Raw genomic sequence first — 26799 nt, forward strand, 5'->3', positions numbered from 1 at the left:
GGAAGGCTGAGGCGGAAAGATCGCCAGAGCCCAGCAGGTCGAGGCTGCAGTGGCCGGGAGAGGCCACTGCACTCCAGTCTGGGTGATGGAGTGAGATTCCAACTCAAAAAAAAAGAAAAGTAAAGAAAAGAAAATGGTACTGTAAAGAATATTTACTGATGTGGAAGATGCTCAATGATATATGTTTTGAGTTGGAGTCTCCCTCTGTCACCCCAGGCTGGAGTGCAGTGGCACACTCACGGCCACCATAGCCTCGGTCTACTGGGCTCAGGTGATCCTTCCGCCTCAGCCTTCCAAGTAGCTGGAACTACAGGCACATACCACCATGCTAATTTTTTAAAATTTATTGTAGAAATGAGGTTCTACCAAGTTGCCCAGGCTGGTCTTGAGCCCGAGGGCTCAGGCAATCATCTCACCTCGGCCTCCCAAAGTGCTGGAATTGTAGGCGTGAGCCACCATGCCTGGGGATATATTAATCTTTAAAGTATAATCTCATTTTTATAAATTTGCAAAAGCAAGTAGGTAAGCCAAAATCTAAACTTGTTTCCTTTGGGTGACAAACAAAAAATCAGCCGAGCATGATGGTGCATGCCTGTGGTTCCAGCTACCTAGAAGGCTGAGGCAGAAGGATCGCCAGAGCCCAGCAGGTTGAGACTGCGGTGGCCATGAGCATACCACTGCATTCCACTCTGGGTGGCAGAGTGAGACTCTGACTCAAAAAAACCCAAAAGCAGCAACCTTGGGTTTTCATCTTAGTTAATTAACTTATTACAGTCATACACCACTTGGCAAAGGGGATATATTCTGAGAAATGTACCATTAGGTCACTTTGTCACTGCACACTCTATGAACTGGGACAAATAATTAAACCTCTCTCTAGCCAATTTCTCTTGGCTATCAGTGGAGACAATATCATCTATATCAGAGATTTTTTTTTTCTTGAGTCAGAGTCTCACCGTGTTGCCCAGGCTGGAATGCAGGGGTATGCTCACGGCCACCCCAGCCTTTACCTGCTGGGCTCCAGCAATCCTTCCGCCTCAGACTTCCAAGTAGCTGGAACTACAGGCACACGCTACCATGCTCGGCTAATTTTTGACCTATTGTAGAGATGAGGTCTCGCCAAGTTGCCCGGGCTGGTCTCGAATCCCTGGGCTCAGGCAATCCTCTCACCTCGGCCTCCGAAAGTGCTGGGATGACAGGCACGCCCAGCCGAGACGTTTCTTAACCCTCAAATCAGATGAACACACATAAAGCATGTGGGAAATGGTAATGTACTGTCCAAATGTTACTCGAGTGGATAGCAACTGTAAATTTTTTTTTGAGTTTAAGAACACTGGGAAACTGTGGCTGTTAAAATCCCCAATGTTTGGAAATGTATACATCTATGTGTGTTGGTATGTGTTTTAAGTATCAGCACACCATCAATATATTTATCTTTGTGTTTGTTTTTAGGGATTGGGGTCTCACGATGTCGCACAAGCTGGAGGACCATGCTGTTCACAGGGACAGCCATCAAGCACTTCAGCTCCAGCCATCCTCCTGCCTCAGCCTCCCAAGTAGCTGTGCAGGCACACACCACCACATGTGGCTGACAATCTGTTTTTCAATGACCCACTGGCTCTTGAAGAGTTGAGTTTTTATTTTATTTTATTTTATTTTTTTTGAGTTGGAGTCTCACCCTGTCGCCCAAGGTTATTCTTATTAGGATGGCAAAATATATGACCTTACTCCTTTTACCTGTAAACGTCTTTTTATTGAGAGGACAGAAAAGCTCCCACAGTGGGAGGGGACCCGAGGGGGTTGCCCTTATGCTTTTAACAATAATCTATTAGAGAACTCTTAGCATCGAAGCACAGTGGCTCATACCTGTAATCCCAGCATTTTTGGAGGCCGAGGCAGGAGGATCACTTAAGTCTAGGAGTTGGAGACCAGCCTGGGCAACATACCAAGACTTCGACGCTACAAAAATCTAAAAAAGTAACTGGGCACGGTGGTGAGCACCTGTAGTCCCAGCTACTTGGGAGGCTGAGATGCAAGGATTGCCTGGGCCCAGGAGGTCGAGGCTGTGGCTGTGGTGAGCCATGATCGTGCCACTGCACTCCAGCCTGGAAGACAGAGTGGGATATCCCCACACTCAACAAACAATACCACCAACAACAAAAGAACTCTTAGGTCAGCGAGTTTCAGGTCTGGAGGGATAATAAATAAAGCCTCACTTTAGGAGAAAACTCCTGGCAAAGGGGCTGCATCATGCATACAACAGTTTGCCTCAATTAGGTAAAATATCATGATTGCCGGATGTGGTGGCTCACGCCTATCATCCCAGCACTTTGGGAGGCCGAGGTGAGAGGATTGCCTGAACTCTCAAGTTCGAGAACAGTCTGGTCAATTTGGCAAGACCTCATCTCTACAATAAAAATTAAAAAATTAGCCGGGCATGGTGGCAACGTGACTGTAGTTCCAGTTACTGGAAGGCCGAGGCAGAAGGATCACCTGAGTCCAGCCAGTCAAGGCTGCGGTGACCAGGAGCATGCCACTGCACTCCAGCCTGGGCGACAGAGTGAGACTCCAACTCAAAAAAAAAAAATCATGGTTAAGAAAATGTTTCTGGCCAGGAGCCGTGGCTCACAGCTGTAATCCTAGCACTTTGGGAGCCCAAGACAAGAGGAACTCTTGAGGGGTCTGAGACCAGCCTAGGCAACATAGCCAGACCTTGTTTCTACAAAAATAAAAAATAAAGAAAATCAGCCAGGCATGGTGACATGCACCTGGAGTCCCAGCTACTTGGATGGCTGAGGCAGAAGGATCACCTGAGCCCAGGAGGTCGAGGCTGCAGTAGCTGTGATCGTGCCCCTGCACTCCTGGCTAGACAACAGAGAGTCCAATTCCAAAAAAAGAAAAGAAACTGTGTCTGTGATCGATAATGCCTATATTCCAACTAAACAACTCAATGGATTTATTTCTAGATATATTTCAACATTTAAAAAGTACCTGCACATCCAAAAGGCATTTAGTTCTGCTCAGATAGGATGCTTGATACATTCAACATGGCATTAATACTCGTCCCAAAACAATCAGCATTCTCTATCATTTTGGCTGTAACTTTTCTTTTGGAATTGGCAATAGGGGTTTGCAGTAGGACAAACACTCCTGGGATTCTCTCATTTTAAACCTGGTGCCAAAACTACCCAAAACAAAAATAGCCACAAAGAAAGTGTCAACGTTCTGACGTTAGTTGCTAATGTGATCAGTCGCTGAAAAGTCAGAAACGCGGACCCCGCAAAATAAACAGCAGACCTGATGTAAATTTTCTCTTGAGGGCCCAAATGTTTGTATTCTTTCGAGGCTATGGCATCCATTTATTTTCACCTCACGTCACCGGAATTTGTTGGTTCCATCTCTATGGAAACCATTCAGAAGGGTGATGATGTGAAGCCTACCACCCATGTGTGCACAGCCCTTCCTATCAGCCATGGTAGGTACAGAATCACTCTCTGGCTCGGATCAAGTTTCAGAGAACAAGAAGAAGCAATATTTTAAATACTCCCCAAAACAGTTGAAAGCCCATCCAAAAACGCTGACTGCTCTTACAGTGAATTAACACATCCACACTCAGCCAGGAAGTAATAGGGTGAATATTCTGCACGGCCACCAAGAGCAAAGGCAGCTGGCCAGCATCCAGACCGCTTGAATGCGGCAGCCTTGTACTTGTGAGGCTTTTTTTTTTTTTTTTTTTGAAGGAGGAAAGAGAGACAGGCGATTTGCTTTCGGAATCAGGCTTGGAGCTTACCATTCAGACTTTTACCAATACCATAGTGAAAAAGAAGCCCTCAGCAATGCAAACACATTCGTATGCACACCAAGAACAGAAAAACTAGTTCTTTGATTTTCCTGTTTTTGATTGATTGATATAAATAGAGACAAGGTCTTGCTATGTTGCCCAAGCTGGTCTCAAACTCCTGGGCTCACATGATCCTCCCACGTGGGCCTCCCAAATTGCTGGGATGACAGGCCTGTTTTCTGTTCTCATTCTCTTTTTTTTTTTTTAAGTTGGAGTCTCATTCTGTTGCTCAGGCTGGAGTGCAGTGGCATGCTCACAGCTATGCCAGCGTCGACCTGCTGGACTCAGGTGATCCTTAACCTCACCCTTCCAAGGAGCTGAATCTATAGGCACATGCTATGACACCCAGTTAACTTTTTGATTTATTGTAGAGACAAGGTCTCACCAAGTTGCCCAGGCTGGTCTCGAATCCCTGGGCTCAGGCAATCCTCTCGCCTTGGCTTCCCAAAGTGCTGGGATGACAGGCTTGAGCCACCACACCCAAACTATGTCAGAACCAACACAGTAAGTATTGGAGTGGGGGAGAATCTTGGTCCACAGACTTCTGTCTGGATTTTAAAGGGACAAGTAATTGTGTCCCCTTTCTCACCCACATTCTGTGTTCACAACCAACTGAAAAAGAAGCCATGGTATCAGGTAAATGGAGGCTTGATTACTAGCGCTTACTATTATTATTATTATTGTTATTATTATTATTACTATTAAGTCAGAGTCTTACTCTGTTGCCCAGGCTGGAGTGCAGTGGGCCTCTGAAGCGGCGTAAAGCCCTGAATCTGCCCACCTGGAGCCTCTCCGTGTTGCTCAAGTAGAGGAATTACCAGCACCCACAACTTAGAGTTCCAGCAGATTTTACGGGCATAGAAGTGGGAAGAGGCTTCCACAGACTCAACACTTGAGCAGGAAAATCTCCCAAGGGAAACCTGGTAGGTTCCTGGATATTAGAGCCAGCCTGGGGTGGGGGCACGGGCAGGGGTGGGGGCAGTGAGCGGGTTCTGAGACTCCACAGGGAAAAGTGAAGCGTGGGGAAAATCGTGAAATCAAAGTCCTCCGGTTATTTAGTCAAGCAAATACGTTACCATCCTGAGTTCTCCAGTAAGTTCCGCAAAATTGTCTGTGGCACCGAGCAGTTATAATAGCCCATGCCAATATACGATCTCCAGATCTGGTTTTTGCTTGAAATGGCACGCAGAGTTGCAAGGATTTCATTTTCGCCTGATGGTGGAAAGAAAGAAAATGCCTCAGAAAGGAGCTCTAATTACAGTTTAAAACCCTCATTCTGTGGGAGTATTTATAAGAGAACGGCGATATGGAAAACACAAACTAATTCGTCCAAACAACGCTAAGCACTGTATGTGGAAATCTGGAAAAAATTCCCCACATGACACTCAATTTCTCCTCATGGTCGGACCCTCATGATTGTTCTGGGTCCTTTTTTGGGTTCTGTTTGCCAGAATCACCTGGCTTTAACACTTGCCTCATTCCAATGTTCATCTATTCCCTTTAGGTTTCTAGTATATTTACTCTAAATAAAAATTCTTACTCTCTGTAAAATACTGTGTTTTCCCTTCTAAATTGCCTTATACTGTCTGGAAGAAGACCTACATTTTATCTAAAATTGTATAGGCTGGCCATTTCTCCTTTCTGTCACCAAAATAAAAACGGATAAAAGCCCATCATTCAACAATGTGAAGTATCAATTGTAATAAAAGACTCACATGCAGCTTTAACCAGCATTCCCGCTAAGGCACTTAGGTAATTCACTAAGAAGTATAAAAAACAGCCAGGCTCGGTGGCTCAGCCGGTAATCCCGCGCCTTGGGAGGCTGAAGTGAGTGGATTGCCTGAGCCCCGGGTTCATGACCCACCTGGGCAGCTTGGCGAGCCCTCATCTCTACAATAGATCAAAAACGAGCCGGACGTGGTAGCACACGCCTGTAATTCCAGCTACTAGGAAGGCTGAGGCGGAAGGATTGCCGGAGCCCAGCAGGTCGAGGCTGCGGTGGCCGGGAGTGGCCACTGCACTCCAGTCTGGGCAATAGAGTGAGACTCCAACTCAAAAAAAAAAAAAAAGTATAAAAAGTGACTGGGCTTGGTCTATAAGCCCAGCAATTTGGGAGGCCAAATGAGAGGGCTGTCTGAGCCCACAGGTTTAAGACCAGCCCAGGCAACTTGGCGAGACCTCGTCTCTACATTAAATCAAAAATTAGCCAGGCATGGTAGTGTGTGCTACTTGGAAGGCTGAGGCGGAAGTCCAGCAAGTCAAGGCTGCGGGTGACCGGGAGTGGCCACTGCACTCCAGCCTGGGCGACAGAGTGAGACTCCAACTCAAAAAAAAAAAAAAAAAAAAAAAAAGAAGTATAAAAGTTCTCAGACAGTGGTGAGACCTATTTTGGGTCATTTGTATAACAACAGCAAAATAATAACAGCATCTGACGTTCATTGAGCATGATTCTTCCAGGAATTGCACCATATGTTTCTTGTGCAGCCCAGGAAATGCAGGATTGAAGAGGGTCACCTGGCCGAGGTCACGCAACTTTACATGGAAGGATTACTAATCCAGCCCCCCTAACTCCAGATTCCACATGCTAACTCACTCAGCAAGGCTGAGACCTGCCACGTGTACACCACTTACACTGACGGGCACCCTTCTGACACAAACGACATTATGTGGTTCTTTCTCTGCCTCTCTGCATAGATTAGGCTACTACAATTTAACTGGGATTTAACTGCTACGGCAAATGTCTGGCTTCTTTAAGATCTTCCTAGGGATATAGTCACTGAGCCCTAGGAACAGACTGGTTTTACTGTTGCTCTATCAGGGGAAAATCTAAGCACAGCAAAACCCAAGACAACAAACTGGCTAGGCAGCCACTTCACATTGTTTCAACCACACTGAATTCTACCACAATATTGTTATCAACCCTTCTTTATCCTCAGTGGAAACACTCTCACAGCCTAGGCAACATAGCAAGGCCTCGTGATTGTGCCACCGCCCTCCTGCTGGGTGACAGAGCGAAGGCCCAACTAAAAACTCACAAGCAAACCAAAAAACACCACTTTGGTCCTCCACACCACACACACACACTTCACAGGAAATAAATTTACAAACTGAGTTCTCACTTTGTCTGAGTAGTTGAAGGAAAGAGAAGACAGTTTTGGAACTAACAGTTTCAGGCGTTAATATAATCCAACTGCCTTATGGCAGATGATTGTGCCTCCCTGAAGTGAAAGTTTAGGGACCCAGTGAAAAGACAGCATCTGAGGAAACAACCATGCGAGAAATCCAATCATTGCCTAAGTCCTCTTCTGGGGGTAGAGTGGTTCAGAAGCCCAGTGGGACGGGAGATTAATTAGCAGCGCCTGGCAGGCAAGGCCAGCTTCAATTAAGAGCCTGTGGGAGAGGGCCAGGGCCGCTCCACATTACGCAGCGAGGACAAAAGGTCCAGCGCTCGAACGAGAACAGGCTGTGAAGGGCTTTGTCTGTCAAGTGAAGACTTCAGTCCTGGGAAACCACGGAGTATTCTCAAGCGGAAGAATAACACAACTCTAAGATAATTCTACTGATGGTGTGGAGAGGCCCCAGAGGGGAGGGGAGGTCCTGGACACAGGGAGATCCGATAAGAGGCCTCCACATCAGACCGGGAGGGAGATGAGTAGCAGGAATGCCAGGGATGGAACTGTAGCCCCCAGAATGGTGTGTTGAGATCCTAACCTTGGACACCTGTGAATAAGACCTTCCCTGAAAGTGGGGTCTTTACCGAAGTAGTCAAGTTGAGAAGAGATTAAGATGAGTCAGTCCTGATCCAATGACTGGTGTCCTCATCAGAGGGAAATCTGGACACAAAGACACACACACACACACACACACACACAGTGAATCCCACGGGATGTCAGAAGCAGAGGCTGGAATGACGCAGTGACAAGCCAAGGGATGCCACAGAGGGCCAGCAGCCACCAGAAGCCAGGAGAGGGGCACAGAACCGACAGCCTCTGAGCTTGCCTGGAGAGCCGTGAAAACAACCCCCCAGGACGACGCCTTGGTTTCCGGTTTACCCTGCAGAACTGTGAACCCACCCAGTCTGTGGCATATTGCTCGAGAGCAGCCCTCGCAAATCAGTCAAGGAGCTGGATCCACCATCTGCCACGTCTAGGGGAGGAGGTGCAGGAGGTTCAACCACACTTCCGGTTGGCTCATGCGAACTCCCGCCCTTGGCCAGACGCCCTTTCCACACGCGGTCGTGTGTCCTTGCTTTCTTTCGTCGAAATTCAGCCACCAGGGCGGAGTGCAGTGGCGCAATCACAGCTCGCGCGACCTCAGCCTCCTGGGCTCCGGCGACCCTCCCGCCTCCACCTTTTCCAAAGGGCAGGGATTCCAGGCATGAGCCACTGCGCCTGGCCCGCATTGTCTTTACTAAGCACCTTTCTTGTCCACTGGCTCCAGAAAGCTGGCACCCGATCCTGGAATGTGCTGGGAGCGCACAGGGAGGCACTGCAGCTTCCCCCACAGCCCCACAGGGAGACACCGGTGGAGGTCAAGCCAGCAAAGCCAATTATCCAGCCCAAAGTTCTGCACTAGGCACTGCTCGCTCACTCTTACAGTCCGACACGGGGAAGGAAAGCAACATCATTTTGCAGTCATGCTGTTCCACGACTGGGGTAGGGCTGAGGTAACCAATGTAAAGGCTGACTTGTAACTGGCTCCACGCCTGGGGAAAATAACATAATGGCGGTTGAAATAAGGAGAGCTAGCTAAATGGGGCTGGGCAAGGTGGCTCACATCTGTGAGCCCAGTGCTTTGGGAGGCCGAGACAGGAGGATCATTCGAGTCCAGGAGTTCAAGACCAGCCCGGGCAACATGGCAAGACCTTGTCTCTACAAAAAAATTTTTGAAAACATTAGCTAGGTGTAGCAGCGCTCATCTGTAGTCCTAGCTACTCAGAAAGCTGAGGCAGGAGGATCGCTTGAGCCCAGGGGCTCATGACTTCACCAGAGCCCTCCAACCTGGGCAGCAGCATAACTCTCTCAATTAAAAAAAGAAGTCAAGGCCAGTTGCGGTGGCTCATGCCTATAGTCCCAGCACTTTGGGAGCCCACGAGTTCGAGACCAGCCTGGGTAGCTTGGCGAGACCTCATCTCTATAACAAATAAAAAAAATTTGGCAGGTGTGGTGGTGTGTGCCTGTAGTTCCAGCTACTTGGAAGGCTGAAGCGGAAGGATCACCTGAGGCCAGCAAGTTAAGGCTGCAGTGGCTGCGACCGTGCCATTGCACTCCAGCCTGCGTGACAGAGTAAGACTCCAACTCAAAAAAAGGTCAAATGGAAATTGGTGAAAGATAAAAGGGTGATCTAAACCAACACCCTCACAGTGAGTCTAACTGCCAGCCAAATTCTTCCAGTGCGGGGCTCTCCTTCCCCACACCTGCCCCTGGAGGCCAGTGGGATCGGAAACAGGAATGTGCTTCTGTGCCAAGCGCCGCCATCACAGTCCCTCCGTGGGGTGTGATCTGGAAAGCGCCACTCAAGGACTTCGGCGGGGAGAAGGCCCCACTGGGACAGGCGCCTGGGGTCGCAGGGCGGGACCCGAGAAGAGTCTGGTGGGCCCGGAACCGAACTCCAGATCTCCTCCTGGAGGACACAAGAGGCCACGCTTCTGCCCGCCTTCAGCCAAACCTGCTGCCCTTGCTCCAGTGGAGGTGTTCCAACGCACTTTTTGGTTTTGCTTGTGGCCCTTTAGAATTCCTTGGCTATGGCTTTGGCGTCTTCTCCTGGCATCGCAGCCGTAGTTGTGTGGCTAATCCCCACTGAGCTGGAAGAGAGGGCTAAGGCTTCACCATGGGTCTGCACCAGAGGCCGCCTTTCGGGTGGATGACACAGGTAGGCACGTCTCCCCACGGGAAGGGGAGTCTAAGATCCCTGGGAAGGGGGGAAGGCCCCACCCAGTCCTGACAATGAGCTCTGCAAGGCCAGACTCTCCGCTGAGAAGCGGAATAGAATAAGAAGTGCAGGAGTAAAGGAAAGCCGGTTTTTTCTTTTTCTTTTTTTTTTTTTTGAGTTGGAGTCTCACTTTGTCGCCCAGACTGGAATGCAGCGGCCGCCCCCGGCCGCCACAGCCTCGACCTGCTGGGCTCCGGCAATCCTTCCACCTCAGCCTTCCGAGTAGCTGGAAATACAGATGTGTGCTACCACGCCTGGCTAATTTTTGATTTATTGTGGAGATGAGGTCTCGCCAAGTTGCCCAGGCAGGTCTCGAACCCGCGGGCTCAGGCAATCTACTCACCTTGGCCTCCCAAAGTACTGGGGATGACAGGCTGAGCCACCGAGTCCGGCGCCTGTTTTTCCATATGACGAAAGGAACACAGGAACCAAGATGGCACCCACCAAGGGGCACGGAAACCAGCGTCTGAGGAGGCCCCCAAAAGTGTTTGGAAAAGTCTCCAGCTTGGCAGAATAGGGCATAAGCCCTGTATGATCAAAAAGCGTACCTCTTACACTTGACTTTCTTCTATTATGATCTCCTTTACTGAGTGTTAAGTTTCTCTTTTTTCCCTCTCACAAGATCAGAATGCACAATAAAATTAGCTGGGTGTGGTGGCCCTTGGCTGCAGTCCCAGCTGCTTGGGAGGCTGAGGCAGGGAGGATCGCCGGAGCCCAGGAGGTCGAGCTGACAGTGAGCTATATCCTGCCACCACACTCTAGCCTGGGCGACAGAGCAAACCCTGCCTCTTTAAAAGAAAAAAAAACAAGGGGCCACAACATCAATAAGGGTACTTGATCTCAAACCAAGAAAAGAGGGAACCAAAAGGAAGCCCAAACTTGGCCTGTACGATGACCACTTGTACACCTAATTCTGAATTGGACCCCGCATCTTCAAAAGAAAGAAAGAAAACCCACGGGCTGTAGTGAGTGAGTGAGTGAACAGGAACCTCAGATGGGGGACCCAAACAAAGCTGCCCCCGGGGCATAAAGAGGCGGCTGAGTGAGCCCAGGCCTGCCACCCCCCACCCCGCTCCCAAGAACGGCCTTCCAGGACTTGTGGCTAGAAGCTTCGGCATCTCCAGATTGACCGCTTTTTGTGCTCCTGGGCTTTACACTTAATTATTTTGCTCATCATTCAAGCTTGCTGGCCTTCTGAAACGTTAAGCTTTTCATTCAAGTGTGGAAGCCGGTGCCAGCTGCGACGGGGAGACCCTGCTGTGTCTGGAGACCCCAGGCTATGGTGGAGAGGTCTGGATTTGCCTCCCCCCAGAAAAACCCATCCTCTCACGCCTCCCCGCAGAGCTGTCCAGGAAGGAGCCGGCAAGGGTGGAGAAGCCTGGTCGAGAGAGGGCCCTGGCTGCAGCCTGGGGCCATCTTCCTTCCTTTGGCAGCCCGTGCCACCCAGGCCCCATTGTCCTCCCCTGCCCCGGGTCTGCAAGAATAAGGAAGACGTGTAGACACCACTTCGGACCAGCCAGAAACATCCAGCACATTCCACAGCAGTTTAGGGCATCCGGGTGCCAGTCAGCGTCCCCCAGAGAGCCCCTGACGTCTTACATACTTGAATCAAACACCTGGATTTTTAATGACAAATCAGCATGGATAAAGAACAAAATAATTAATGAGAGAGAAGACCCAGAAGGATAAAAATAGCAAAACTTGAGACAAAGTTTTTTTTGTTTTGTTTTGAGCTGGAGTCTTACTCTGTCGCCCAGGCTGGAGTGCAGCAGCACTCATGGCCACCACAGCCTCGATTTGCTGGGCTCAGGTGATCCTTCCGCCTCAGCCTTTCAAGTAGCTGGAACTACAGGCATGCACCGTCACTCCTGGATATATTTTTTTTAATTTTTTAATTTTGAGGTCTCACCAAGTTGCCCGGGCTGGTCTTGAACACCTGGGCTCAGGCAATCCTCTCGCCTCCACCTCCCGACTATGCTAGGATGACAGGCATGAGACCCTGTGCCCGGCAAGATGCTTCAAATCCCATATACAGGGTCAACCAGACTTGTCAATCACTGTGGATTCTGCCCCTATCCAGATTGGAACTAATACGAATTTTTCCCAATTAGTTCTCATTGTACTCTGGTCTTTATGTCAAATTTTATGTCTTCTATTAGGAGCAAAGCCATTGGTGGAATGAGCTGTCCTGACACACCAAGCTAATGGACCCTCCTGAGTCATCAGAAGTAGTGTAAGCCGGGCGCAGTGGCTCATGCCTGTAATCCCAGCACTTTGGGAGGCAGAGGCGAGAGGATTGCCTGAGCCCACAGGTTCGAGACCAGTCTGAGCAACATAGCGAGACCTCATCTCTACAATGAACCAAAAAATTAGCCAGGTATGGTGGCACAGGCCTGTAGTTTCAGCTACTTGGAAGGCTGAGGCGGAAGGACCGCCCGAGCCCAGCAGGTGGAGGCTGCAGTGGTTGTGAACGTGCCCTGCACTCCAGCTTGTGTGACAGTGAGAATCCGACTCAAAAAAAAAGAAAAGAAAAGAAAAAGGAGGGTAGGTAATCACCACACTTTTGAAAGTGTGAGTAGTATGAACAGCCTTTCCCATTCATCCATCCGTTGCTTATCATGACCGAACTTCTCAGCTGGAAGCTAAGACGGGCTGTTACTTACGAATAGAGAGTTAAGCTGCTTCTTACTGCAATAGAATCTAAGACCTCAGGCTTCCCTAGCCCATGGAACAAAGAGTGCTCCCCAAACACACAGCTTAGCAGTGAGTGTCTGAGTGATTTCAAATGTTTGCTTACTGGCTGCCATTTCTCTTACCCACTCAAGAAAGTAGCCAAACCCAAGGAAGGATGAGCCCCAGGTATCCAGAAGACCAGAGCGGCAGTTACCTCCATGTGCAAGCAGCCGTGGATGGGGAACAGAGAAGACAGGACAGCCCGCCCTCAGAGTTCGACCCGCCAAACCCGCCTGAAGTTCAGCTTCACAGAATCAGGCCTTCAGGTCCAAGTCTAGGGGGATGATGAGTCTTACTAAGACCCCAAATCCCATGCCAGCCTTCAATGCCCACCCTGCGCTTCCCCTGAAGGAGCCAGCTCCATGCCCAGAAGCATGGCAAGGGAAGCATCCAAAAATAAGGTCGGGCAGCACACCCTCAGGGAGCTGTGCGGAGAAAGGGGAGTGAGGAAAAGCAACCCAGCTTTTCCCCCAGAGCCAAGCTCACAGCAGTGCAAATTCCTCGCACTTTTTCCTTTTGACTGGACAAAGCCAGATTGTTCCTGGGCCCAGATCTAATTCCTGTAACTGTCTTCCTCACTGAACTTCTGTGAAATTAACCAGGGAAGGCTGGGTGCACTGGCTTATGCCTGTCATCCCAGTGCTTTGGGAGGCGGAAGGGTAAGAACTGCTTAAGCCCAGGAGTTCAAGACCAGCCTGGAAAACAGTGAGACCTCGTCACTACAAAAAACTAGCTGGGCATGGTGGCGATCCTGTAGTCCCAGCTACTTGGGAGGATCACCTGAGCCCAAGAGGGAGAGGTTATGGTGGCCATGATCACGCCACTAGACTTCAGCCTGGGTGACAGAGTGAGACTCTAACTCACAAAGGGAAAGAAGGGCCAGGTGCGGTGTTCACACCTGGGATCCCAGCACTTTGGGAGGCCGAGGCGAGATGATTGCCCAAGCCCACGGGTTCGAGACCTGGGCAACTTGGCGAGACCTCACCTCTACAGTACATAAAAAAAATCAGCCAGGTGTGGTGGCACACACCTGTAGTTCCAGCTACGTGGAAGGCTGAGGCGGAAGGATCACCAGAGCCCAGCAGGTCGAGGCTGCGATGGCCATGAGTGTGCCCCTACCCTCCAGCCTGGGCAGCAGAGTGAGACTCTGACTCAAAAAAAAAAAAAAAAAGGAGAGAAGAAGCAACACTCAGAACCAAGCTGTTATTGTCCAGATCCTCACCGGCTGCGCTGCAGGGTGCCCAAGTGCCATGCCCTGTGTTGCACTCCCAGCATGACGAAAGGCGAGCCGTCTTCCAGGAATCCAAGCACTAAGTTATTTTCTTGCAAAACGCTTTCTTCTGACCTTGCTTGTCCCTCGGCCTCAGCCCACAGCACCCTGGTCCTGACGCACCGAGAACACAAGTCAGTGGCCTCTTGGCCCTGCTCCCGGGAATCTGGAGGTGAGACTCACACTGCTCCTGCCCCGAGGCCAGAAGGGACGTGTTCGCCTCCCATAACTTCACGAGTCTGGCTTGTTTACATTTTATTTTAAAGATGCGGGGTCCAATTCAGGATGAGGGATACAAGTGGAAATGGACAGGAAAAGCTCAGGCCTCTCTTTAGTCCCCACTTCACCTGACTTGAGACCAGGTACCCTCACTGACGTTGCAGCGCCCCGGCCCGCAGTATCCGCTACTCAGTGCCTTCCGCGAGAGTCTTCCTCACAGCAGCGCCCCTGCCAGTGCGCCCAGAGTCTCCAGAATTCCGCGTCAACCACGACGCCGGACAAATGCTTTCCAACATGCCCTCGCCTAAGAACTGCCTTTTGAGTACCCAGGGCACGAGGGCTGCGTTTGGGTTTCCCACTTACGAGAATCTGCATGAGAGCTGGGAGAATGTCAGGACAGGCAGGTTGCGTGAGTGAGGTTACTTGCTGCCCTGAACGCACCACGTCGTTCCCGCCCTTAACCCTCTGTCCAAACACCACCTTCCTGTCACTTTTGGCTGCAATTACATAGAACCATGCATCCATGTTTTGCTTTTTCTTCCTTGACAACCTGAACATGTTATGGCTAAGGTTCTACAAGGACCTATATCTATTATTCGATCATTTATGTTTTTAAAATAGGCCGGGTTCATGCCTATAATCCCAGCACTAGGCCAGGTGTGGTGGCTCACGCCTATAATCCCAGCACTTTGGGAGGCTGAGGTGAGAGGGCTCATGCCTGAGCCCATGGGTTCGACCAGCCTGGGCAACTTGGCGAGATCTCTTCTCTATAATAAATCAAAAAAGTAGCCAGGTGTGGTGGCACATGCCTGTGGTTCCTGCTACTTGGGATCGCCTCAGCCCAGCAGGTCGAGGCTGTGGTGGCAGGGAGTGTGCCACTGTCCTCCAGCCTGGGTGACAGAGTGAGACCCTAACTCGGAAAAAATAAAAAATAAAAAACCCTAAAATAATGTATATGCATAAGCATCCACATGAACAGAACGTCTTTGCATGATTCACAAGCAGAAGTAGGAGGAAGTCCTGCTTTTCCGGATCCATCTTTTTGTGCATATGAATTTGGCCCAACGTGCCTATATTGGTCATTCAAAAATTACATCAAACATTATGCCTAGGCCATTGTTTTTGTTAAGCACTGGCCAGGCTATGTTTTCCTGAGCTTTGGCCCCCTCCCCTACCTTGGGGAGGTGAATCTCCTCTCCTTCTCTGATTTACTTTCTAAATAAACTACATTAAAAATTAAAATTATGCCTAGAATGGGCCAGGTGTGGTGGCTCACGCCTGTAGTCCTAGCACTCCGCCGGGCCGAGGTGGGAGGATCACTTGAGCCCAGTAGTTTGGGCAACATAGCGAGACCTCATCTCCACACTCACACACACGCACACAAAAAGTGTTATGCCCAGAACAAAATCTTCCCGTGGAACACATGGGTGCAGACCCTGTCCATCCCCGACCCCAGCCGGCGTCCACAGGCCGTGTCCCAGACAGCCCAGCGAGCTGCATCTCGACCCCAAGCAGCCACTAACTGGCCTGGGAGCCTTCCTCTCACTCCTCGGCCGCCACGTGCTTGGCAAGACACTCGGAAAAGGTCTCCAAGGAAGTCATCAGGACCGAAAACCAGCACACTCATATTTGCATTTGCCCAGACAATGTCACCAGTTTGAGAAAGGTTTTTCTCTGCCAGAGGCTGAAGGCGAAAGCTGGGGCCAGAATGTAAGGACAGAGACCGCCTGGGCGGATTTTGCTTGCCAACATCCAGATCCTTGGCGTCCAGGCTGCTCAAGAAACCACCAGGTGGGGCTGGGGTGCCAATCAAGATAAACAGACCAGCCAAGCCTGGGGGCTCACCCCTGTAACCCTAGCACTCTGGGAGGCCGAGCAGGGAGGATTTCCTGAGCCCACAGGTTCAAGTTGGCCTAGGCAACTTGGCAAGACCTCATCTCTGCAATAAATCAAAAAATTAAGCCAGGCTCAGTGGCTCAGCCTGTAATCCCACGCCTTGGGAGGCTGAGGTGAGTGGATTGCCTGAGACCCGGGGTTCGAGACCCGCCTGGGCAACTTGGCAAGACCTCATCTCTACAATAAATCAAAAAGTAGCCGGGCGTGGTAGCGCGCGCCTGTAGTTCCGGCTACTTGGAAGGCTGAGGCGGAAGGATCGCCGGAGCCCAGCAGGTCGAGGCTGCGGTAGCTGGGAGCATGTCCCTTCACTCCAGCCTGTGTGACACAGTGAGTTTCCAACTTAAAAAAAAAAAGATAGACCACAAATGACAGCCTCTGTTACGATTTTCAGATTTTTCTGAGTGAAGGTCAGAATTTGGAAGCCAATTCCATTCTTTCCCTAACACCACCCAGGTATGTACACCACCCCTAGCCCTCTCCTATACCCACGAGGTCTAAGCCCATTTTCCAGCCTATATATCTGACTCCCTGTTGTCAAGTTTCCTCCCTGGGCAGACGAGGGTTTCACAACCAAATTCCACTGAATAATAGAACTTGCTTATTCCAGGAAACCAGGCCAATCCATACGCTCTACATCTTGTGAGTAGAAACCCTTTGAAAACCCTTGGAGTTAGGCAGAGCCATGCCACGTGTAAGGGTGTGGTCCAGGCAACACCACACAGGCCCAACTCCCACCACCCTAATCCTGCCAGGCTCTTCTGTCTTCTTGCTCAGTCAATGTTTTCTTTTCTTCTTTAAGACAGGGTTTTGCTGTTACCCAGGCTGGAGTGCAGCGGCACGTTCCTGGCTCACCGCAGCCTCGACCTCCTGGGCTCAAAGAATCCTCCTGCCTCAGCCTCCCGAGTAGCTGGGACTCAGGGTCAGGGACACACCACCACGCCCAGCTCACTTTTTTTACTTTGTGTAGAGACAGGGTCTCATATGTTGCCCAGGCTGGCTCGACCAACTAACGTCCCACGCCACTCACCTCTCAGTCCCTCATGACCCTCAGGGGTGAGTGTCCTGAGGCACCTCCTGCCAGAAGGAGCTGAGTCACATCCCCGCTGGGTTTCTGCCGGCCCCCGGTCCCTTGTCTCCACAGGAAGGAGCAGTCCCTGTAGGCCTTCCGGCTCACCCGGGAGACACAGCTTCAAGGTCACGCCGGTCACAGGGACACCAGCACAACATTCACAGTGGAGAGGGATGAGGGGACACTGTCTGTTGCTTCACTCTTGAAACCCGGATTGTACTCAGAATGGGAGGCCTCTCTTCATTTACTCTATGAATGTTTCTTATAGAAATGTATGGAGAAACCCTGCAATTCATCATATTTATGTGAATGCCGGTGAACCTGCGTAATCAGGCCAAATGGTTAGCTTGGAATGAGTATTTTCCTTCTTTACTGCCCTGAGGACACATGGCTATGGGCTGCAAGACAAGAACAAGAAGGGAAGGAAGGTATGTCCCAACAGTCCAGCTAAATTTATCACTCTTGGGAGAGATGATTTTTTTTTTTTTTGAGTTGGAGTCTCACTCTGTCGCCCAGACTGGAGTGCAGTGGCTGCTCCCGGTCACTGCAGCCTCGACCTGCTGGGCTCCGGCGATCCTTCCGCCTCAGCCTTCCGAGTAGCCGGAATTACAGGTGCACACTACCACGCCCAGCTAATTTTTTGATTTTTTTTATTATAGAGATGATGTCTCACCTGCCCAGGCAGGTCTCGAACCTGTGGGCTTAGGCAATCCACTCACCTCAGCCTCCCAAAGATGCGGGATTACAGGCTGAGCCACCAAGCCTGGCTAATTTTTGATTTATTGTAGAGATGAGGTCTCGCCAAGTTGCCCAGGTGGGTCTCGAACCCGCGGGCTCAGGCAATCCACTCACCTCAGCCTCCCAAAGGCACGGGATTAGAGGCTGAGCCACCGAGCCCAGCTGAGATGATTTTTTATACATCAAAAGCATCAGGAGAAATTTGCAATCCAACCCAGAATCTCACCAAGTTTTTGTAATCTCTTTGTGGGTAGGAGCATAGCACACTGCTGACCACAAAGTAGGTGCTCAGAAAATGCAGGTGAATCTATGTATTGCAATGAAAATTCACCTAAACTCTCACTATTGATCTACTGCTAAATCGATACGGTGACTAACTCACCCATCGCAGAATCCATGATACAAATCACTGTACAAATTGTTCTCACATTTGGTTCAACTGCATCCCTAAAGCATGGGCCTCTGAGAAACATTTATACGTGGAAACCTGCAGCTATTAAGAAAGTTCTAGGCCGGGCACGGTGGCTCAGCCTGTAATCCCAGCAGCACTTTGGGAGGCCGAGGCAAGAGGATTGCCTGAGCCTGGGATTCAAGACCAGCCTGGGCAACTTGGTGAGACCTCGTTTCTACAATAAGTCACAGAAAAACTAGCCAGGCACAGTGGCATGTGTCTGTAGTTCCAGCTACTTGGAAGGCTGAGGAGGAAGGATCACAGGCACCCAGGAAGCCGAGGCTGCGGTGGCTGTGAGCATGCCACTGTACTCCAGCCTGGGCAGCAAGAGTGAGACTCCAACGCAAAATAAAAAGAAAGTTCTGAGTCAGGTGCAGTGGTTCATGCCTGCCATCCCAGCGCTTTGGAAGGCCAAGGCGAGAGGACTGCCTGAGTCTAGGAGTTTGAGACCAGCCTGGGCAACTTGGCCAGACCTCATCTCTATAATAAAACAAATAAAACAAAAAATTAGCTGGGTGTGGTGGCACGTGCCTGGAAAGAACAGGAGTCCGAGCAGCAGCACACACCCCCATGGTCCAACCCCTGCCCCGGACAGCGCAGGCCTCACCCCCAGCCTCACGCGCCTCCCCCTGAGTTTCCCGGCACGATGTGGGCAGGCTGCCTCGCCTCACTCCCAACCCACCGACCTGAGCTAACAGCGACCTTGACATCTGCCCCTCAGTGGAACCCATTCACTGCGTCTTCTGTTCCCATCCCCCGTCACTGAATGACGCAGGGTGCGGACACCCTAACAGGCCTCACGCATTCACGCCCTTCCAGGTCAGCAAGTGCTCCGTGCAGGTTGATCTGGTGTCTCCACCCCCCAGATCGGCACAAGCTCTTCAGAAACTCCACTTCTCCCTAATGCTCAGTCTTGCCCTTCCTGCGTCTCATAGAGAGGCACCTCAGACAGGAAGCCCCTTCACTCCTCCCACCTCAGAGGGGCCTTGGCGTCATGACGTGGACTTTCTTCCCTCCTGGGCCTAAGAAAAGTCCAGCACGTGACACAGGGGTCCACCACCCTCCTGACTCCCACATCCCAACCTGAGGAACGATCACTCACTCCGGCGACTTCACTCCGAAGACCAAATCTTCAACCCCATCTCTCACCCCTCTTGAGCTCTTACCTCTACCTTCTAACCCTGGCTTCAATTTTTCCAACTGTACGTTCCACAGCAACTCAAACCCCATTCTGTTGAAGCAAAAGCAAGGATCTCTGCTTCTTCCAGGACTCGCTTCTGGCTCCGTCTCTACTAAGACACCCGCCCTAGAAACTGACAAACAGCCCAACCGGCTGCCTCTCTGTTCAGCCGCCAGGTTTGTACCAAAGCCATGCTCCCCCAGACTGCCACAGCCAACGACTCCACACAGCAGAACTCACAGAGTTCTTCTTTCCAGACATGAGACTCCTCCCATGGGCTGCTCTCACTCAAGAGCTCCCTCTCAGCCCCATCAAAACTTTTTTAGATAGGTGCTGCAGTATAAGAGTCTTTGTAAGCCAGGGGAGGTGACTCACACCTATCATCCCAACACTTTGGGAGGCAGAGGTGGGAGGATTGCCTTGAACCCAGGGGTTCAAGACCAACCTGGGCAATTTGACAAGACCTCGCCTCTACAATAAATCAAAAATTAGCCAGGCATGGTGGCGTGCACCTATAGCCTCCTTGAAAGGTTGAAGCAGAAGGATGGCCTGAGCCCAGCAGCTCGAGGCTGTGGTGGCTATGAGCTTGCCATTTGCACTCCAGCCTGAGTGACAGAGTGAGACTCCAACTCAAAAAAAAAGGATATTAAAAAATTATATCTAAGCTGGGCTCGGTGGCTCAGCCTGTAATCCCGCACCTTGGGAGGCTGAGGTGAGTGGATTGCCTGAGTGGGTGTGAGACCCGCCTGGGCAGGTGAGACATCATCTCAACAATAAATCAAAAAACTAGCTGGGCGTGGTAGCACACCCCTGTAGTTCCAGCTACTTGGAAGGCTGAGCAGAAGGATTGCCAGAGCCCAGCAGGTCGAGGCTGCGGTGGCTGGGAGCGTGCCACTGCACTCCAGTTTGGGCGACAGAGTGAGACTCCAACTCAAAAAAAAAAAAAAAATTATATCTAAGCCGGGCTCGGTGGCTCAGCCTGTAATCCCACACCTTGGGAGCCCGCGGGTTCGAGACCTGCCTGGGCAACTTGGTGAGACCTCATCTCCACAATAATTCAAAAAATTAGCCGGGCGTGGTAGCGCGCCTGTAGTTCCAGCTACTTGGAAGGCTGAGGCGGAAGGATCGCTAGAGCCCAGCAGGTCGAGGCTGTGGTGGCCGGGAGCGGCCACTGCACTCCAGTCTGGGCGATAGAATGAGACTCCAACTCAAAAAAAAAAAATTGTATCTAGCCAGGCACGGTGGCTCACAACTGTAATCCCAGCACTATGGGAGGCAGAGGCAAGAAAATTGCCTGAGCCCATGGGTTCTGGGATTACAGACTACCCAAAATATTTTAATGCTAAAAAATGATACTTCATGCCAGGCGTGGTGGCTCATGTCTATAATCCCAGCACTTTGGGAGGCCAAAATGAGAGGATTGCCTGAGCCCACGGGTTTGAGACAACCTGGGCAACTTGGCAAGACCTCATCTCTACAATTAAAAACAAATAAAATTAGCCGGGTCTGGTGGCATGTGCCTGTAGTTCCAGCTACTTGGAAAGTTGAAGGTGGCAGGATCACCTGAGCCCAGCAGGTCAAGGTGGCGGTGGCCGTGAGTGCATTCCAGCCTGGGTCACGAAGTGAGACTCTGACTCAAAAAAAGAAAGAAAGAAAAAATGATGTGTCATAAAGAATGAGATTAAACAAGAGAGGCAGGGGTCAGTGATTCACGCCTGTAATCCTAGCACTTTGTGAGGCTGAAGTGGAAGGAATGCTTGAGCCCAGGAGTTCCAGACCAGCCTGGGCAACACAGCAAGACCTTGATGCTCCAAAAAAAATTAGCCAGTCATGGTGGCAAGCGCCTATAGTCCTGGCTACTCAGGAGGCTGAAGCAGAAGGATTGTTTGAGCCCAGGAAGTTGAGGCTGCCCCAAGCTGAGCTGTAATCATGCCCTACACTGCAGCCTGAGGGACAGACTGCAACTCTGACTCAGAAATAAAAAATAAATAAGGGGGAAAATTGACTATAATGTACACTAGGATTCACTGCTTTGAAGATAAATATTTACACCCTATACTTTTTGTTTGTTTGAGTCTGAGTCTCATTCTGTCGCCCAGTCAGGAGTGCAGCAGCACGATCATGGCCACCAAAGTCTCAGGGAATCCTTCCGCCTCCGCCATCCAAGTAGCTGGAACTACGGGAATATGCTACCACACACAGCTAATTTGTGATTTGTTGTAGAGACAAGGTCTCGCCAAGTTGCCCAGGCTGGTTTCAAACCCGTGGGCTCAGGCAATCCTCTCACCTCAGTCTCCCAAAGTGCTGAGATTATATGCGTGAGCCACTGCGCCCAGCCAACCCATTTTTGCTTCTAACAGAAGATATATTTCAGCTCCTGAATCAGAAATCCCTGTCTTTCCATCCTGTTTCACATCATTTCTGAACACTCATGACATTTTTAACCATAGTTCCCATGGCACCTGGAACTTTTTAATCTTCTGACTTAATTTATATTATGCATGACCAGGAGATTTTTCACTTTCCTAATACTGAGAACGGGTGAAAATTTAAAAAAAAAAAAAAGTCTTTCGTGACCTGCCTGGGCAACTTGGCAAGACCTCATCTCTACAATAAAAATCAAAAAATCAGCCAGGCGTGGTAGCACGCGCCTGTAATTCCAGCTACTCGGAAGGCTGAGGCAGAAGGATCGCCGGAGCCCAGCAGGTCGAGGCTGCCGGGGCCGGGAGCGGCCACTGCAGTCCAGTCTGGGCAACTGAGTGAGACTCCAACTCAAAAAACAAACAAACAAACAAAAATCTGAAGCTGGTTGCCGCAAACTTTTGTTTTAAGCACAACTGAAATGATCTTTTCTAAGTTGTCATCTTTTTCACAATCCAACTGACAGTTGCAGACAGATCCAGTATTTGCTTCAGATACCACTCTGACTACTTTGTATTCTGACTCGGATTATAAAGCCAAAAAGACAGTCTTCCTAGATGAGAGATCATGGATTCATCCAGGAAAGTTCTCATACAGGTTTGTACACAGTGTTGAACTTAATTAAAACCTAATTTCGCTAAGTTTTATAGTGGCTCATACCTGTAATCCCAGGACTTCAGGAGGCAGAGGTGAGAGGATTGCCTGAGTCCAGGGGTTCAAAACCAGTCTGGACAATTTGGCGAGACTTCATCTCTACTATAAAGAAAAATTAGCCAGACGTGGTGGAGCACACCTGTAGTTCCAACTACTTGGAAGACTGAGGAAGAAGAGTCGCCTGAGTCCAGCGGGCAGAGGCTGCGGTGGCCGTGAGTATGCCACTGCACTCCAGCCTGGGTGACAGAGTGAGACTCTGACTCAAAAAAAAGAAGAAAAACAGTTTGAGCTGGGTGTGGTGGTTCATGCCTATAATCCCAGCACTCTGGAAGGCCAAGGCAAGAGGACCACCTGAGCCCGCAGGTTTCAGACCAGCCCGGGCAACTTGGTGAGACCTTGTCTCTACAATAAAAATCAAAAATTAGCTGAGCGTGGTGGCACATACCTGTAGCTCCAGTTACTTGGAAGGCTGAGGCAGAAGGATTGCCTGACCTCAGCAGGTCGACACTGGGGTGACCATGAGCATGTCACTGCACTCCAGTCTGGGCGACAAAGTGAGATTTCGACTCAAAAAATAAATGTATATCTTCATAGTGCCTTGCAATAGTAGACAGACAATAAATGCTTAGCAACCTAGGCAAACAGGGTAACAGTCAAAGTATCAGTCATGTGTCTGCCTGATAAGAATTAATGACAGCCGGGCTCGGTGGCTCAACCTGTAATCCCACGCCTTTGGGAGGCTGAGGTGAGTGGATTGCCTGAGCCTGCGGGTTTGAGACCTGCCTGGGCAGCGAGACCTCATCTCTACAATAAATCAAAAAAATCAGCTGGGTGTGGTAGCGCATGCCTGTAATTCCAGCTACTTGGAAGGCTGAGGCGGAAGGATCGCCGGAGCCCAGCAGGTCGAGGCTGCGGTGGCCGCGAGTAGCCACTGCACTCCAGTCTGGGCGACAGAGTGAGACTCCAATTCAAAAAAAAAAAGAGGAATTAGTGACAAAAATGTAAGAACCAAATTGGGTTGTGAGGGACTGAATATACAAATGGACAATGGCCAGACCACATTTAAAAATAAAATTTTCACCCACACTTATCCAGGAGACTACCTTATTTATAAGAAACAACCTAAGGGCCAGGCATGTTGGCACACACCTGTAGTCCCAGCACTTTAAGAGGCCAAGGCGAGAGGATGGCTTTAGGCTAGAAGGTCAAGACCAGCGTGGGCAGCATAGCAAGACCTCGTCTCCGCAAAAATTTTAAAAATAAGTACATAAGCAGGAAATCAGCCTGCTACAAGTTGGACTTACAGAAAGGCAGACCACCATCTCTAGTGACAATACAGGAAACTGAGTAACAACTTTCGTAACCATCAGTCCAGAACTTGATTAATAACTGACAGCCTCCCTGACTTTTGTCCTACTTCCAACTTCGGGCCCATGGAACCCAAACGCGCACACACAGCCAGTCACACAGGACGCCCACCTCCAGCCAACCCTGACAGACCCCCTTCGCCACAGCCTCCCGTCGGAACACACATGCAATGAAGCCTTCCCCTTTCCCCTGACAGACAGTTTTCCTTCCTCTCCCAAAATGCAAGTCCGGCCTCCTGGCCGGTGGCAGGTTCAGAATAAATTTTCTCATTTGGCTGGTCTTCGCTTATTTCCATGATTGTTTAGTGAAAGTCTGTCGAAATCACCCTCATTCAAGCGGAGATGACTCCGAGCGGCTGGGTGTTGAAGGAGCCAGGGTGGCCAAGGAGAGCCGTGTCACAGACGGAGGCCTGGAGGCAGGCCCTGATGGGCATCGCCCAGCTGAAAGGCAACGGCCGGTCACGGATTGGGAACAGCTGCCCGTTCTAGGTGCCCCTGGAGTCCGTTCCAGAGAGCGCTCGACTTGACTGAGGTGACAAGGTCAGCACCTGCAGCTGCATGACGCAACTCCCTTCCCTCTGCCCACTGCCCTCCATTAACCATTCATTAGAAGCCACTCTAGAACATTCCGTTTGCACAAGTCCGTCGTTCTGACGGCTCATCGCCTCCGCTCCAATGGAATGACCTGGAACGTTAGGGGGTTACTTTCTCCTCTTTCACAAGCAACCTGCACTTCGGTGTAAACTTTAACCCCTACAGCTTTCGTAAGGTTTGCTCAGTCTGGTTACCTTGTGCCGACTCCACTGAAAAATCTTCTAGTCTTGCTCAGTGCACGCAGATGGGGAAGGGGGAATTCGCTTAAACGGTATGACAGGATTTTGTGTTTTTTGATAGAAGCAAGATCTTAGCCAGGTACGGTGGCTCCACCTGTCATCCCAGAACTTTGGGAGGCGGAGCCAAGAGGATTGCCTGAGTCCAGGGGTTCAAGACCTGCCTGGGCCATGTGGCGAGACCTCATCTCTACAATAAATCAAAAAATTAGCCAGGCGTGGTGGTAATCACCTATGGTTCCAGCTACTACTCAGAAGGTTGAGGTGGAAGGAGCGCCTGAGCCCAGCGGGTTGAGGCTGCGGTAGCCATGAACATGCTACTGCATTCCATCCCGGGTGACAGAGTGAGACTCAAAAAAAAAAGAGAATAAAACAAAAGAAACAGGATCTTGCTATATTGGCCAGGTTGATATCAAATTCCTGGGCTCAAGCAATCCTCCCATCTGGGGCTCCCCAAGTGCTGGGATTACAGGTGTGAGCCACCACACTGGGCTAGGGTAAAAGAATCTTTGAACCAAGTGGTTTAGCTTGTTTCCCTGAATAATGACTTACTGAGCAGCCAATTCAGAGTCAAGGTATTTTTTCCCCGGCACTTCCCGAAGTGCCCAAGGCGAGGAGGAGCACTCCTCGTGACAGATGAACCAAGGCCCTTCCCTGCCTTGTCTGGTCACTCTGGGCTGCACATGCTGGTCGCTCTACCCACGGCGGCCTCCCCACCACGGCTCATTCTCAGCACGCAGCCTCAGCCCCGCACTTCTGGCCGTGACCCCTTCCTGGCAGAGGGGCCCGCCGCCCCACACCTGCATGCTCAGCAGGCCACCGCGTTTCCACTGGGGCAGCGGGCACGCGGCAGAGGAATGTCAGGGTGACTGGGTCTGCGCACATTTATAAACCGAAGACCTCAGACAAGCCGGGACAGGTGTCTATTCATACCTTGCAGAGGGCACAATAAAGAGCAAGGAGAGCACTTTGAAGAGTGCCCAGCACATGGGAAGAACCATGTAGATGTCTGAGATGATTGGGCACGAATGTCCACACTGTTGATGACTCTCACAGTCTTCACTCAGCAAGGAGGGCATCTAAGACTTCTGCAACTAGCTGTCTCTGTCCATGGCAAACAAATATTTAACCCAGAATTCTTCTCTGAGGACAGCAGAACACAGGCATTCACATGGAAGCAAGTTTGGGAAGCGCGGCTTCACTGTTAGAGGGACCCCAGTGACCAGAGGTGACACGCACCACTTGCCCTCCCCATGGAAGAGCGTGCTTAGCCATGCATGACATGTGCACACCTCCGAGTCCAACATCCAAGCATGTGGGTGCGACATGCTACACCATCCCACCACCCGGCTCACCCCTCCACGAAGCCAGCTTTGCTGGAGAGCTGTCAGTCTCAGAGCGGGGGGACTCCTGGCTATGCAATGTTTTCCTGAGTCAGCTCAGACTGACCAAATGGAACCTACACAAAGGCCACAGAAGCAGCTGGGCTTAAACACAAGATGCAAACAGCTTTTCATGAGCCTGTGTCCAAAGACAGAGGACAATGAGAATCCCTTGAGATTCACCCAGCGTGGTGGCTCACGCCTGTCATCCCAGCACTGTGGGAGAGGATGGCCTGAGCCCAGCAGTTTGCAACCAGCTCAGACTGACCAAATGGAGGCCACACAAGGCAACTGAGCAACTTGGCGACACCTCGGCTCTATAATAAATCAAAAAATTAGCCAGGCATGGTGGTGCAAGCCTGTCGTTCCAGCTGCTTGGGAGGCGGAGGCGGAAGGATCGCCGGAGCCCAGCAGGTCGAGGTTGCAGTGGCCCTGAGCGTGCCCCAGCACTCCACCCCGGGAAAACGAGTGAGACTGCGACTCAAAAAAAAGAGAAAGAAGTAACTTTAAAATACAACAAAATGTTAAGCAAGTGTATAGGTAAGCTGACCTGCCTTAACCAAGCAAAAATCTTGTGTGTTTTTCTAGAGAATCCATGTGGACCTCGAAAGCACTGCCGCCTTCCAGTCGGCAAATAACCCCATTCGAGTGTGAGACGCAAAGCCAGGTGAAAGCGTCAAGAACCCTCGGCTCAGGAGGCCGCTGTCTGGGTCTCCACCCTCCCCGCCCCGCCGCAGTCCCCATTTCCCGGCCGCAGGGCCACAGGCAATCCCGTCCCTTTCTGAGTCTAGCCCGGTCGGTCAGGAGAGGACACCAC

The 26799-nt window shown here is 50.6% G+C and overlaps 1 protein-coding gene across 1 annotated transcript in view; it reads right to left on the reverse strand.

The window, feature by feature from the left end:
- Positions 1–22451, reverse strand: part of GLDC (glycine decarboxylase) — a 99958-nt gene extending 77507 nt beyond the window's left edge. The window contains exons 1-2 of the mRNA XM_021713296.1: positions 22410–22451; positions 4918–5053 (exon numbers count right to left, since the gene is read on the reverse strand). Of these exons, the coding sequence (XP_021568971.1) occupies positions 4918–4982 (65 nt within the window). The 5' untranslated portion in view covers positions 4983–5053; positions 22410–22451. The remainder of the gene's footprint in view (positions 1–4917; positions 5054–22409) is intronic.
- Between the last annotated feature and the right edge of the window lie 4348 nt (positions 22452–26799).

Source organism: Carlito syrichta, unplaced genomic scaffold (assembly GCF_000164805.1).
Source record: "Carlito syrichta isolate Samal-C Ts95f unplaced genomic scaffold, Tarsius_syrichta-2.0.1 Scaffold304428, whole genome shotgun sequence".
NCBI classification, from domain to species: domain Eukaryota; kingdom Metazoa; phylum Chordata; class Mammalia; order Primates; family Tarsiidae; genus Carlito; species Carlito syrichta.